A 14948-nucleotide genomic window follows, 5' to 3' on the forward strand; every position below is an offset into this window, starting at 1 on the left:
CCTCACCCAGTGTTGCCTCTTATTGACATCTGACTTTAGTATGGTACCTCTGTTGGAATTGATGGGCCAGGCTGCCTGCAGCTCTACACTCTGAAGAGAGGCAGGGAAGTCACTGCAGTAGGAGAAAGACTCCAAGGCCCCAGGGAGCTGTTGGGTGCAGAGACACAGGAGGCTGGAGGGCCAGCAGGAGGCTGGGACCAGGTCCCAGCAATCCCTTAGATACCGTCCCGCTTTCTTGCAGCAGCTGCTCTCTCCAGGCCACAGGACTGGCCTCAGGAACTCCCCTGCTGTCACCAGCCCTGCTTGTCACTCTCCTACCTCCTGGCCAGACTCTTCCTCATCAATTTCTGCCAGGCCTGCTCAGCAGCTCCCACAGCCCTCATGAACCAGCACCTCCTGCCCCTGTAGCTCTCTGCTGCTCTTCTTGGTGCATGCCGCCATCTCTCGGCAGCCTGTTAGCCCTGCAGAGCCTGGAATAAAATCTCCCTTCCAGGAACCGGGTGTCAGGGTCGGAGGCAAGACGACACTCCGAGGGTGCAGTCAGCACCTAGCAGGACCTCTCTTTGTTCTGCCTCAGTTGGGCTTGGCCGTCCAGGCCTTTCTTTCCTGTCCAGCCTCTCCCCTCATCGATTACTTGTAAGCCTATTTGCATTTCCTTGTGCAGAGAGCTGCTGCTTCTCCAGGCAGATCCCCTGGAGTGATCGTCCAAGGTCCCCTAGGCCTACCTGAGGGTGGGCAGCTGCCAAGGATGCTCCCGGCATCCCCGCTGCCTTCCCTTTGTGCTGTACAGTGCCTTTCCCCAGGTCCTCACTTCTACCTCACAACTCTACGCCACGACAGGCAGAGCAGATGCTACCATTTCATTTTAGAACACAGAGAGAGGGGCTCAGAGGGTAAACACCCTGGCCCAAGGCCCACAGATGGTCAAGTCACCCCGTTAGATGCTTTCACAGTTTCTTATAGCGTGCCTCCAAGTTCACAGGACATTTGCAACTTCATATTTTATTTGTATGGTTCTATACATTCTATTTGTCTTTCCCTCCAGACTGTTAAGTTGCATGAGAACAGGGTACTTGGGGTCAGGCGTGGTGGCTCATGCCTCTAATCCCAGCACTTTGGGAGGCTGAGGCAGGTGGATCACTTGAGGTCAGGAGTTTGAGCCCCATCTCTACGAAAAATATAAAAATTTAGCCAGATGTGGTAGCATACACCTGTAATTCCAGCTACTCAGGAGGCTGAGGTAGGAGAATTGCTTGAGCCTGGGAGGCGGAGGTTGCAGTGAGCCGAGATTGTGCCACTGCACTCCAGCCTGGGCGACAGAGCAAGACTCTGTCTCAAAAGAAAAAAGAAAGAACAGGGAATTTGGGACTGCTTTGCCTGCTACTATATCCTCAGTGCCGTGCCCCGCTGCCTGATACATATTAGATGCTCCATCGTTATTTTTAGATTATTGAATACATGATGAATTACAGGCAGAACATTCATCCATGCATTCAACAGTGGACTGAGGGTCAGGCCCTTTGATGGGTCCTGGGATAAAAGATGAATAAGATATAGGCCTACCCTTGAAGAAATCTGTCTTATGGGAAAGATAGAGTTGATTTAAAAAAATTGCAACACAATGTGTAAAATGCCATAATCAGGAACGTCCCAAATGCTATCAGAGAACAGCGGTTATAAACTATTCCTGGCTAGGCGCAGTGGCTCACTCCTGTAGTCCCAGCATTTTGGGAGGCCGAAGTGGGAGGATTGCTTAAACCCAGGAGTTCAGGACCAACCTGGGCAACATAGTGAGACCTCATCTCTACTAAAAATTAGCCAGTGTGATACTCACCTGTAGTCCCAGCTGCTCAGGAGGCTGAGGTGGGAGAACGGCTTGATCTGAGAGCTCGAGGCTGCAATGAGTCATGATCACGCCACTGCACTCCAGCCTGAGCAACAGAGCGAGACCCTGTCTCAAAAATAAATAAATCAGTAAATAAATACACTCTTCCTGGAAGGTCAGGAGGGTTTCAAAGGGGAGGAGACTGGAAGGATGACAGGTGGCTTACTTCCTGGAGGGTTGGGGGAGGACAGGGTGAGAGGAGGGTATTCCTAGACCGAGGATGAGTCCTGCAGGAACTGACGTGCGGGGGAAGGCCTGGGAGCAGCTGCACATGGCAGGACGTGAAGCCAGGCTCAAGGCTCTTTCCCGTTCCCACACAGGTGCTGAAGATTTCTCACATGTGCCCCTCAGGGTCTGGGGCTGCGAGGACCACATCTGGGTCCAATCCAGGGTGTAAGGACTGCTAACCTGTATTCTCCTTCACTGATGGGCTGCCAGAAACCTCATCCACAAGGGAGTTCACATCTGAGCCAATTTGAAACAATCTTATGAGATTCTTTGAGCCCAAAGCTCAAATACAACCTCTCTCATCTGCTCACCCCTCTCTCATCTTGTAATTCCAGCACATCATCAAGTCTGTGGGTCACAGCTGTCTATAGACAATTTCATGTGGTCTTCCTCCAGCTGTTTCTCTCGTTGAGTCTCCTTCCCTTTGATAAGGATTTAGCATAATCTGTCTGTCTTGCAGTTTCAGAGACCATTACCTTTTTTGTTTGCTGCTATTTAGGTGGAGGGTAAGACGTGGAAGAGCATAGTTGTGCACAAAAGGAGGGGAGTCCTCTTAGGGGCCAAGGTGGGCTGTGGGCTTCCACAGAGTAGGGGAGGAAACAGGGTTATCAGTAAGTCGTACCAAGGAGAAAGGCAAATGCAGACTAGTGTGTGGGGTGCAGGAGGGAGTCGGAGGTAAGAATTATGAATAGTTGGGACATATAAGTTGTGTCAATCTTGGAAGCAGATCCCATGTCACAGTGACTGACGTCATTGAAGGGTGGTGTCAGCTCAGTGGAGAGACGTAGGCCACTTGTACCTTTACAATTAGAGTCATTTTGAAAAAGGAGCCCAGTCAGTTTGACCTAAAATCAACTTGTAGATTTACTTTTTTTTTCTTTTTGAGACAGGGTCTTGCTCTGTTGCCCGGGTTGGAGTGCAGTGGCGTGATCTCAGCTCACTGTGACCTCCACCTCCCAGGTTCAAGGGATCCTCCTGCCTTAGCCTCCTGAGTAGCTGGGATTACAGATGTATGCCACTACGCCTGGCTAATTTTTAGTAAACACAGGGTTTTGCCATTTGGCCAGGCTGGTCTCGAACTCCTGGCCTCAAGTGATCTGCCCCCCTCGGCCTCCCAAAGTGCTGGCATTACAAGCGTGAGCCTCTGCACCCGGCCGTAGATTTACTTTTATGCAACCCAAACACACAGAACACAGACCATTCTCCACCCACGATGGACTCCTGAATTCCTCCCCTGCTATTTTTATGTCAATTTTATTCTTACTTGTATCTTTACAGAAAATGGCACAGAAATCACAAGTTTCGAATACCTAGGAGTTATTACAGTTCCATATTTCAAACACCTCAATATCAAGTTTCTTTCTTCTCACTCTATGTACATTATTTACACACCAGGGGCTACAGTCTAACACTTCAAACGAACAGGGACAAAGACAAGAAGAACCAGGGAGGGAAGTTCCATAAATGGAATGAAGGAGAAATCAACTTTTGATATGGAATTAAAGTTGCAATGCACTGTCTCGGGCCTTTCTCTAACGAGGTATTCCCTGCAAATGTGGGTGGGATGGCGGTGGGGTGGATAGGGTCGGGAGCTTGGCCTGGGAGTCTGGATCGGGCGAGTCAACAGGGCTATGTGCTCCCAGTGCTCATGCGAATGGAAAAGGCCAGGCCAGAGAGGTCGCGGCACCAACAGGTCTACCCATCCACCGGCAGAGAGAAGTCCCAGCTCTTTATTCCATCACAGTTACTGTGTTTTAGTCTAGTGGACGTGCCTCCTGGCATACCCTGGCATGAAGGCGTGTGAACCTACAGCTTTGCATGGGCTTATACCTGGCCTTCTACCTTGCTTTCCTTCCATCCTTTCTCCCATCCTTCTGAACAGGGTAAAAGCTTGCTCTGAGAGGTGCTCAGCCCTAGGCCCTTAGCTCCCTGTCTGCCTGGAGTGAAGGTTTCTCTACCAGGCCCTTAATGCATATGCATAGTCCCAGGCCTACTCCAGGCTTGGCTTCTCAGTGGAGGCCAGGCCTGTGGCTTCCTAGATGTCGTTTACCAGCTAGATTGGGTTGTTCAAGGCAGAGCACATGCAAACTAACAGTTTGCAAGGAGCTGTGAGGGGAAGGGTGACTTCACAGCAAGTCAAGGTCACAGGCAGCCTGTCAGGAGAGTCAAGATGCTTCAGAACACAGGCCCAGGGGCCTGAGGACTCAGGGTAGAGGGTTTAGATTCCTGAACAGTGCAGTGAGCTGCAGTATTTGTGAGGCATAGGACATGGACTCATGGCATGCAGCGAATATTGCCGCATGCCATGTAGTTGCCTAGGCTGGGAGGAGCCAGTGGGACAGGCTGGGCATGGAGAGGGTGGGTTCCTGAGGGTAACCATGGCAAGGCATGAGACCAAGGGTGGCTGAGGGGCCCAGGCTGAGACTTGACTTCCCAAGTGTAGCCTGCCATCTGTACTCCACTGATGGGTGGGGGAAAGGCTGTGTCTGCCTGGGCCTGCAGGGTGGTGTCTTCACACTTCGGAAGCCCAGGCCCAGCCAGGTCTGCAGGGAGGAACAGGCTGAGTGAGGAGAAGACTTTTGCTGAGGACTGGGGTGCTCAGAATGCTGGAGCTGCAGTTCCAGTCCTCCGTCTGCATCACAGCTGTGGCAGGCAACGCACGATGCATTTGCAGCAATGGGCTTTAGGCATGGGCAGAGCAGAATCCACAAAGGATGTAGAGCTGGGAAGGAGGGCTCTTTAAAGCAAGAGAACAGAGAGCAAAGGGTGGCCAGAACCAGTGATCGTTGCAAAGGGATTGAGAGAAAAGGGGCTTGAGGGGATGTTGTGGGCAGCAAGAAGGCGTCTGAGGCTGGGATGCTGGAGAGGTCAAGACTAGATCAGGGATGTCTCAGCATGGTCCAGAGTCAGAACTCAGCTGTGCCTGCAGCCACCAGGGGTGATGGAGGGCCTGTGGGGGCAAAGAGGATGGCAGAGGCCAGGCCTGGGTCTTGCCTCAGAGAGTACCTCCCAGCACCACAGGCCCCGAGGAGAGCAGAGTCTTGGGGCTCCGGCATCTGAACACCCCTTGACCTAAGCCATGTCCTCCAGCTGCGGTGGACTGAGCCTCTCCGCCGGCCTGTCTTCATCCATGGCCTCCTCCTCCTCTGGCTTCTCGGTACTCCGGGCCAGGCTGTCCGGCCCAGACACAGTCCCCAGCACTTTGGTGCTGTGCTCCTGAGCTTTGGCCCGGAGCGCTGCAATGCTGTTCTCCCTCAGTTCCTCCTGGGAGATGGCCGCCTGAGCGTCGGCGCCCCGCTCCTCCTGCTCCATCTTGTCGAGCTTGGGCAGGGCCTGGCGTTCCCCCTCGGGCTTCCTCCCCGACTCGGCTGCTGCCTCCAGCGACTTTTTGTGCATCCCTAAAAAGAATTGTTGGTATTCGGGTTTAGAAAAGCGCCTGGGAAAGCCATCTTGAACTGAAAACGGCAAAGATAGAGAGAGGCCAGAATTAAGGACGAGCAGAAAGCCTTACCTCCCACACCACAGTCACACGAGTCCCAGGGCTGGGCCAGGGCCAGGGGCAGGGAATGGGGAGATGGGATCACCAGGCCTGTGGGGGACTTCCCCCTGCCAAAGCCCTGGGCACCTGGGCCCGGGTGGCCTGTTCTGTCCCTTCCAGGCCACAGCACATACTCCCCTGTCCTTCCCCCGTGGGATTCCAGATCTTAGAACCCCAAGAGAAGCTTGTGCTGTTCTCAAATATAGGCCCAGAGGGCGGTAGGGAAGACAGCAGGAGGGGAAGATAGCAAGGAGAGAGATTTGGGGAACAGAAGTCCTTTGCGCAAAGCAGAATGGCAGCCAGAAGGACCTAGGGGTCTTCTCAACCACCAAGGGAGGCTGTTTTGTTCAACCATAAGCCCACCTCTGGCCAAGGGGAGAGGGGGTACAGACTCCAGGGCAACAGCCACACCCTTCTCACAGGACAAAAGAATACACAGTTAGGGACCCTCCAGATAGGGACTCGTTGATTATGAGAGTTCTTGTCACCCAGTGCAAGTGACAGACACCAGGCCCCATGCCCACCCCCCCCACCCCACCCCCGGTCCCCCAGGGTAGACCAGGAGGCTTGCTTTGAAGAGCTTCTCTCCTGCTAGGCTGCTGTGGCCCAAGTCCCCTGCCCCAAGGCTCTGTCCCCTCCTCCAAGGAGCCCGCTCTCCTCACCGCAGGGGCAGGGCCCCAAGGAGGGTGCGGGCTCTTACCCAGTAGCCACGGGGCACAGGAGTCCATGATGCCATCCTTGGCAGACTTGAGGATGGACTCAGGCAGGGGAATGGAGTGCCGCACCATGGCCCCGTAGAGCCCGTACTCTGCCATGACACTGCTCCGGCCCCAGCACTTCTCCCGCTTCCTCCACTTGGCTCTGCGGTTCTGGAACCAGACCTGTAGGTGCACAGAACAGGTCAGAGGCTCACTCTGAGAGGGGCTGGGCCCAAGGGCCTTACTCCCTGCGGGCCTGGAGTGAAGGTTTCTCCAGCAGGGCATCCTTAACCTAAGCTCGCCCACTCCATGGTGCCCCCGGGTTCCTCCAGGGCCAGGGAGTATTCAGAAGGAGGACATGAGTCTTATGAGAATAACATGGGTAGTTCTAGGGAGATGGGGTAGGATGCCTCCTGGACAGGGTGTTGCAGGTGCGCAGGATCCAAGGTCTTCCGCTATTTGCAGCTGAGAAGCCCGCCCCACCACTGATGGCTCTCTTGCATGAGTTCGCACCTCCGGCATACAAATCTTTTTCTGATTTACAGAGGGACAAATTCCTTTCCCAGCACTGGACTAGCAGTGTCTCTGGCTCGGGGCTTCCTCTCTGCCAGAAGCCCAGAGCCAGAACCATCCAGAAAGGCTGCAGGTGAGTGGGGGGTGAGGGACAAAGGGCAGGGGACAGTCTTAGGGGCACTTCACTCAGGTATCAGGGAGGCTGGGGACTTAGGGAGGGAGACTCCCTGGGAAGGCCTGGGTCAGCCTCCCTCCTCTGCGCTGTGCCAAGCCCCATGTGCCCTCCAGGTACCTGCTCCCCACAGCTCCGGGCGTAACTCTAAATGGTATTTGGGGTACCTGGGCCAGGGAGAAGACAGCATTCTTCAGGGTTGAGGAGGAAATGGGAGGAGGGCCCTGGGAGGGGGTGGGGGTGGAGGAAGCACTGGCAAATGTGTCTCTGGCCCCAAAGCTGATTGATGCAGGGTCTGAATGAGAGTAGGGTGCCTTGGTGTCCGCAGCGCTCTAGCTCATTCTTGGAAGAGATCCCAGAATCCCCGTCAGGATTGGGAAAGGAAGATTTCTTGGCCCCGCAGAGCAGCTTTCCGGAGATTTCCCGCAGCTGTCAGAATCAGGAGCTCCTTGCATTGTCGCCCTAGGAGATGCGAGGCCCGCGGGGAACTGGTGGGCCCCATGCCTGGCGGGTCCCTTCTCGCCCCTCACAGCACTTAAGCCTCAGACCCCGGGGACAGCGAGTCGCCCCAGGGAAGTGGGGGAGGGCAAGGGAGGGGAGGCCCTAGGCGGGCTCCGGAAATCTATTCATTTCCTCCCGATTTCCTTGCCCGAGTCTGGGCCGGCCCCGCCCTTCCCTCCGGGCCCCCTCCCCTGCGGCCGAGGTATCAGCTTTTAATGAAAAATTGCTCCAGCTCTATTCAGGAGGCGGCAAAAGAAGAGTCACCCCCAGGGGCAGCCCTGGGCTGATTGAAAAATAAGTTAATTTCAGTTTGAATCGATGGGCCTCAGGCACTGAAATATCACGGGAAATTAAAGCGGCTGCTCTCCCGGGAGCCGCGGCATTGACCCGCACTAATTAATGCTGGGGAGGCAGCGCTCGCCTCGCCGCGAGCCGCCCCCGCTCCCCCAGGGACCCCAACTCTTCTCATTTAACTAATTAGACGGGGAAAATTGGGTGTTAATTTGTTTAGGATTTTCCCCCTTCCCCCCGGCAGCCCCTCGCGGCCCCCGCCCGGCGCGGCGCGGAAATGCATGCGGGCTCGGCGGCAGATGGCTGCCCGGGTCACGCTGCAATCTCCTCCGACTTGATTGCTTGATTAGGTCGTTAGCACATTAAAAAAAAAAATTGCTTGCCGTCTGGCGCTGGCGTGATGAGTGGGACGCGCGGCAGCGCCTGGGTAATTTATCTTTTTATACGGCAAAGAATTTGATTTCAATCTGCAGATATATGGGGCGCCTTTGACACCTGTTTAACATCGCACTGCTGACAGCTTAACCCTTTGCTGCCTGGGGAGCCCGCCCGGGCTGGGGCCGGCGGGGCTCGGGGTCCGCGCGCTCCTGCGGTTCCCGCCATCGCCGCCAGGTGGCGGGGTGAGCTCCCGGCGGCCAGGAGTCTGTGGCGGAGCGCGGCCGGCCATCCCCGGCAGGGGGCGCTCCCGCCCGCCCTCTTGGCATCCCCCAAGGAGATCACAGAGCACCGCCCTGGGCACGCGCACCTTTAAGTTGACCCAAACGCGTGTAACTCTGGCCTTTCTTCATTTATAAATACCTGGGAGGCTGTAAACAACTGAAAGCGACACGGCCTCAGATGCTCCGGGCATCTCCCGCCCCGGGTGGCGCCGTCTCCGTGTGGGCGCACTTTTGCCGCCACCGGGTTTGGCACCTGCAGTTCCCGCTCAGAACTGGGGGGCTGGGAAGCACAGGTGCAAGGCCTCTGCCTTGTCCGGACCCTACCGCCCTGGGAGACCTCCGGCCAAGGAAAGGGTTTGTGTAATCCGAAGGCCGCTAGATGGCCGTCCTCCGTGCCCTGAAGGGAGACGGGAGCAAGGCTAACTCGGGCCTGCGTCCCGGCCTGGCTCCACGCCGTGTGTAGATCTCCCCAGCGCAGCAGGCCTGTGCTGCAGGATGCGTGCCGGACTAGCTGTCCTACCCGGGGCCTGCGGTTTGTGTGGGGCCTCAATCCTGCCCCATCGCCCTCCCCTTAGCATACCCGCTTGCTGCAAGCTGCTTTCTCCCACAGAGGAAAAATCTAAAACGACTAATAAAAGTATGACTCCCGGCCGGACGCGGTGGCCCACGCCTGTAATCCCAGCACTTTGCGAGGCCAAGACAGGTGGATCATCTGAGGTCAGGAGTTCGAGACCAGCCTGGCCAACATAGTGAAACCTTGTCGCTACTAAAAATACAAAAAATAGCCGGCCGTGGTGGTGCACACCTGTAATCCCAGCTACTTGGGAGCCTGAGGCAGGAGAATCGCTTAAACCTGGGAGGTGAGGGTTGCAGTGAGCAGAGATCACGCCCCTGCACTCCAGCCTGTGCAACAGAGCAAGCCTCTGTCTCAAAACCAAAAACAAACAAATGAAGGATGACTCCAGGTTTTATCCACGTCTCAGAGAAGACGGCAAAGAATGAATCCCCTGGTGATGGAATTCCAGACACCAAGTGTGGCCACAGAGAACTGGGGAGGTTTGCTTCATGACTATAAGAAGCCACCTGCTTCCTGGTCAGCAGACAGTCTGTCCTGCTTGGATACAGTACATTCTATTAGGTTGGTGCAAAACAGTCATTGGGATTTTTGCCATTGAAAGTAATTATTAGTATTATTTTTTGAGACAGAGTCTCACTCCGTGGCCCCGGCTGGAGTGCAATGGCGCAATCTCAGCTCACTGCATCTTCCACCTCCCTGGTTCAAATAATTCTCCTGTCTCAACCTCCTGAGTAGCTAGAACCATAGGCACCTGCCACCACACCCGACTAATTTTTGTATTTGTAGTACAGACAGGGTTTCACCTTGTTGGTCAGGCTGGTCTTGAACTTCTGACCTCAGGTGATCCACCGGCCTTGGCCTCCCAAAGTGCTGCGGTTACAGGTAAGCCACCATACCCTGTCGAAAGTAATGACTTTCGATGGCAAAAACCGCAATGACTTTTGCACCACCCTAATAAAACAAGGCCACAACCCTTTGACTGGTATCTGTGCAGCCAGATTGGAGAATGTTTGGGATTTAAGACAAAAGATGGGATGCATAAACCACAGCAACACACTGTCCTGCAGCAGCACCTCATGGTCAAACCCAGCAGCTTCGATTTCTGCAGCAAAGCATGTATGTACATGTTTACACTAAGAACGATAAAGATATTCTGCAAGGTCTGGTCTGGTTTTTGCCATCACTAAGTTCTGATGCTAAATTTATAAAAGAGAGTTCCGTTTTCAGGAGAAATCACTTGAACTCAGGAGGTAGAGATTGCAGTGAGCCAAGTAAGTAGCTGGGACTTAGGGATTCTGGAAAAGGCACTGTGGAATATACAAAGACAGTGGTGCCCCCGCCCACCCGCCCACCCAGCGTGGATACCTGGTGCATTGCCCTGGCTTCCCCAGGAGTTCCAGGAATACCCGTGCTTGAGATGGGGCAGCTTTCCAGAGGGAAACAGCATTTTTAGGGTACTAAAGAAGGGGGTGCAGACTCGGGATTCAGATCATCTCTGGGGCTTGTAAACAGAACCATTTTCCTGGGTCTCCTAATTTGGGCAAATGAATATCTGGCTGATTCTGCACAGATCAGACTTTGCCCACAGACACTCTCCCAGGGGAGCCGGTGCCAGCTGGTCGCTCAAACCAGAAGTCATCCAGACCCTCAGTTATGGGCTCCTGGAATGCCTGGCTCTCTGTGAAGACCAGATGCTACTCCAATTTATGGAGGAAACCTGGACGGCCAAAACAATTTCTAGGACAGTTGGCAGGGAAGCTGTGGCAATGGTGCCTTGGAGGGAAGTGGACAAGGAATTAGAATTAACCCTAACCGCTCCGTATGTGTCTCTTTCCATTCCTTTCCAGGAAGCCGCTGGCCTGTATACAGAACTTAAAAATTTACAGGAAGCATTGAGGCCAGCCAGTCCTGACTGGGAATTCCCAGCTCTGAAAAATTGCTGTGTGACTTTAGGCAAGTAACTTGACTTCTCTCAGTCTCAGTCTCTTCAAATAAAAAATAACAATATCAACTTTTCGGGGTTGTTTGAAGGAACAAACAAAAACTCATTTACATGAAATAAGTGAGTGCCTAAAATCAGTGCTTGTCATACAGAAGGGCCCAAGAAGTGTGTTTTCGGTAGAGGCACTGAAAACAACGGGAATCTGCCCAGAAGTTAATCAGTGGTCTTACCTGGCCCTCTGGCCTTCCTCACATGCCCTTCAAGGCTGGACTGACAGTAATAACCACAATCCAGGACGAGGGGAAGATAGAGCCAACCTTCGGCTGTAATATTCCACACAGACAGCCTCTAGCTTCCCCTTTAGGCATCTGGAGAGCTAAACAGATGCTCCGAAACTCTCCCCACACTTTTCTGTTTTTATTTCTTTCCTGCCTTCTGTTCTTTCTTTTCTTTTCTTTCTTTCTTTCTCTTTCTTCCTTCCTTCCTTTTCTTTCTTCTTTCTTTCCTTTCTTTCTTTCTCTCTTTCTCTCTTTCTTTCTTTCTCTTTCTTTTCTTTCTCTTTCTTTCTTTTTCTTTCCTTCTTTCCTACTTTCTTTCTTTCTCCTTCCTTCCTTCTTTCCTTCCTTCTCTCTCTTTCTTTCTTTTTGAGAGTTTCACTCTTATTGCCCAGGCTGGAGTGCACTGGCGTGATCTCGGCTCACTGCAATCTCCGCCTCCTGAGTTCAAGCGATTCTCCTGTCTCAGCCTCCCTAGCCACCACGCCCAGCCAATTATTTGTATTTATAGTAGAGACAGAGTTTTACCATGTTGGCCAGGCTGGTCTTGAACTCCTGACCTCAGGTGATCTGCCCGCCTCAGCCTCCCAAAGTGCTGAGACAGGTGTGAGCCCCTGCGCCCGGCCTCTTGCCACATTTTAAATATATTCCAAGCCCTAAAGGCTCCAGTGCAGGAGAATATCCACGCAGCGCCCATACTCCCTGTGAGTCAGCTGTGGCACAGCAGCTAGAAGCCCTAGGCTGGAGATTTCTGCTCTGCCTCTAGGTGCCTTTGTGGCTATGAATGCATTTCTTTTCTTTCTTTCTTTTTTTAAGACAAAGCTTCACTCTCATTGCCCAGGCTGGAGTGCAGTGGTGCAACCTTGCTCACCGTGACCTTGGCAACCTCCACCTCCTGGGTTTAATCGATTCTCCTGCCTCAGTCTCCCAAGTAGCTGGGATTACAGACATGCGCCACCACACCCGGCTAATTTTGTATTTTCAGTAGAGATGGGGTTTCTCCATGTTGGTCAGGCTGGTCTCCAACTCCTGACCTCAGGCGATCCACCCACCTCAGCCTCCCAAAGTGCTGGGATTACAGGTGTGAGCTGCCACGCCCAACCAAATGCATTTCTTTCTTTCTTTCTTTTTGTTTTTTTTTGAGACGGGGTTTCACCATATTGGTCAGGCTGGTATCGAACTCCTAACTTCAGGTAATCCACCTGCCTTGGCCTCCCAAAGTGCTGGGATTACAGGCGTGAGCCACTGCGCCCGGCCCCCAAGTGCATTTCTTAACTTTTTTGAGCTTCCCATTCCTTACCTGCCCTGCGACACCACCTCTTTTCAGGTTTCTGGTGAAAATTAAACCGTGTGTGGGAAATGCCTGGCACATAGTAAGAGCTAAAACACTCCGGCCTGATGCTTGATGAATTCTGTGGTCAGGTGTGTAATGAGCTTTGCTTTGCAGGAAATGCTCTAGGACACCTTTCACATAAAACCACATCATTTTATCTCCCACCTTTGACATTTCTTCTCACCATTTAGGCTCCTTTTTCTGCTTGGACTCTTCATTCTGACAGGCCCACAATATTCCTTTGATCCCTCTCTCGCTCACTTTCCTGACCACCCATTTTCTAGAAGAGACTGCTCCTCTCACATGGGAGTCTGGTCCCAAGCTCTTTGGGAGACCCTGCATCAAGGTGCCAGCGATGACCAGAGCCCTGCCTTATACTTCATTCAGGGTGCCAAGTGCCTGAGAAGGGGCCCAAAGTGACACCCAGGGCCACCAGATTTGGAGTTCCAGGACAAGCTGAGTAGGGAAAGCCTTTCAGTTTGGGAATGAGCCTGGGTTTCTTTTCTTTTCTTTTCTTTTCTTTTTTTTTTTTTGAGACAGAGTCTGACTTTGTTACCCGGACTGGGGGGCAATGGTGCCATCCTGGCTCACTGCAACCTCCACCTCCTAGGTTCAAGCGATTCTCCTGCCTCAGCCTCCTAAGTAGCTGGGATTACAGGCATGCGTCACCATGTCCAGCTCATTTTTGTATTTTCAGTAGAGACAGGGTTTCACCATATTGGCCAGGCTGGTCTCAAACTCCTGATCTCAAGGTGATCCACCCTCCTCGGCCTCCCAAAGTGCTGGGATTACAGGCGCGGGCCACCGCACCCAGCCGAGCCTGGGTTGATACATTTCCCCTCAGAGGTATCAGCAGTGATACCCCAGCAGCCATCAGAAAGCCCGGGTCGTGGAAAGTCTGTGGCTGTCCACAGCTGTCTGGCGGCTGCCTCCACAGCAGGCACAGAGTGTCCCTGTGCCTCCAAGGGTAGACTGGGCCCCGGGAAGGACTTCTTGCCAAGCGGATACAAAGGCACAGCTAGCATGCCAGGCAACCCTATTAGCTCTTTCTCTACATGGGCAATCAGCAGGAACAGCCGAGGCCCTGCCCCACGCCTCCTCTTGTCTCTGCATCATCACATAGCTCCTGTCCTGCAAGCTCCCACCCTGGCATCTCCACCAGACAACATGCCCAGGGCTCCATCCCTCAATCGTCTCCCTGGAGACCTCTGCAGTCCTTCCAGGATCGCCCTCCTAAGGAGGCACTGTGCATGTCAGATGCCCTTTGCACATTCTGGTCTCCTTCCTCCCCCCCCAGGCCCTGCTCGGCAATCTTGCCACATGCCATCAGGCCTGGCTCTGTTGGCCATGCTCTGGGTGAGCATCCATCACATTCACCCAGTCTCTTCCCCTCTGGCTGGAAGCTGATGAATTTGGGCTCATCTCTGGCGTGACTTAAGGGGGCTTCACACTCTGCATCCACTCAGTGCTTCAGCCATGGTTTTATTTCAGCGCGCTGTGCGCAGCCCAGCCTAAGGCTCAGAGAAGCTGAGTCTTGCTGCAGCCTTTGTTGTCCACTAGGGGGCAGCTCCGACCACATTTCCAGGCAGCCTCCCGCCCAAGCACGAACAAGCCATTTCTTTCCTCACCCCGCCCTGCCAGCCAAAACGCCACTCTCTTCCTCTCATGTTACAGAAACACCCCTCTCCCAAGCCTCCAACCCCGTGTGTTTACATTCACTGCACACAAAATCACCTAGAGAGATTGAAAAGCATACAGATGCCAACGTCAAGATATTTGAATTTTTTTTTTTTGAGACGGAGCTTTGCTCTTGTTGCCCAGGCTGGAGTGCAATAGCACCATTTTGGCTCACTGCATCCTCTGACTCCCTGGTTCAAGCTATTCTCGTGTCCCAGCTTCCCAAGTAGCTGGGATTACAGGTGTGCACCACCACCACGCCCAGCTAATTCTGTATTTTTAGTAGAGACAGGGTTTCACCCTGTTGGTCAGGCTGGTCTCGAAATCCTGACCTCAAGAGATCCATTTGCCTTGGCCTCCCAAAGTGCCAGGATTATAGCCGTGAGTCACTGTGGCGGGCTGCAGATGTTTGATTTTAAACCAATTAAATTAGAATTGCTGGGTGTAGGGGAGGCCCCCATGGGTGTTTTTTGTTTTTTGTTTTTTGAGACGGAGTTTCGCTCTTGTTGCCCAGGCCGGAGTGCAATGGCGCGATCTCGGCTCACCGCAACCTCCACCTCCTGGGTTCAGGCAATTCTCCTGCCTCAGCCTCCTGAGTCGCTGGGATTACAGGCACGTGCCACCATGCCCAGCTGATTTTTTGTATTTTAGTAGAGACG

The 14948-nt window shown here is 53.4% G+C and overlaps 1 protein-coding gene across 2 annotated transcripts in view; it reads right to left on the reverse strand.

Annotated features, from left to right (window-relative positions):
- Positions 1 to 3350: 3350 nt before the first annotated feature.
- Positions 3351 to 14948, reverse strand: part of VSX2 (visual system homeobox 2) — a 23462-nt gene continuing 11864 nt past the window's right edge. The window contains exons 4-5 of one of the 2 annotated variants that reach the window (XM_037738547.1): positions 6352 to 6532; positions 3351 to 5568 (exon numbers count right to left, since the gene is read on the reverse strand). In XM_037738547.1, coding sequence (XP_037594475.1) covers positions 5186 to 5568; positions 6352 to 6532 — 564 coding nt within the window. In that variant the 3' untranslated portion in view covers positions 3351 to 5185. The remainder of the gene's footprint in view (positions 5569 to 6351; positions 6533 to 14948) is intronic. The other variant, XM_017528678.2, reaches the window with a different exon arrangement.

Source organism: Cebus imitator, unplaced genomic scaffold, assembly GCF_001604975.1.
Source record: "Cebus imitator isolate Cc_AM_T3 unplaced genomic scaffold, Cebus_imitator-1.0 Scaffold54, whole genome shotgun sequence".
In the NCBI taxonomy this organism is placed as follows: Eukaryota; Metazoa; Chordata; class Mammalia; order Primates; family Cebidae; genus Cebus; species Cebus imitator.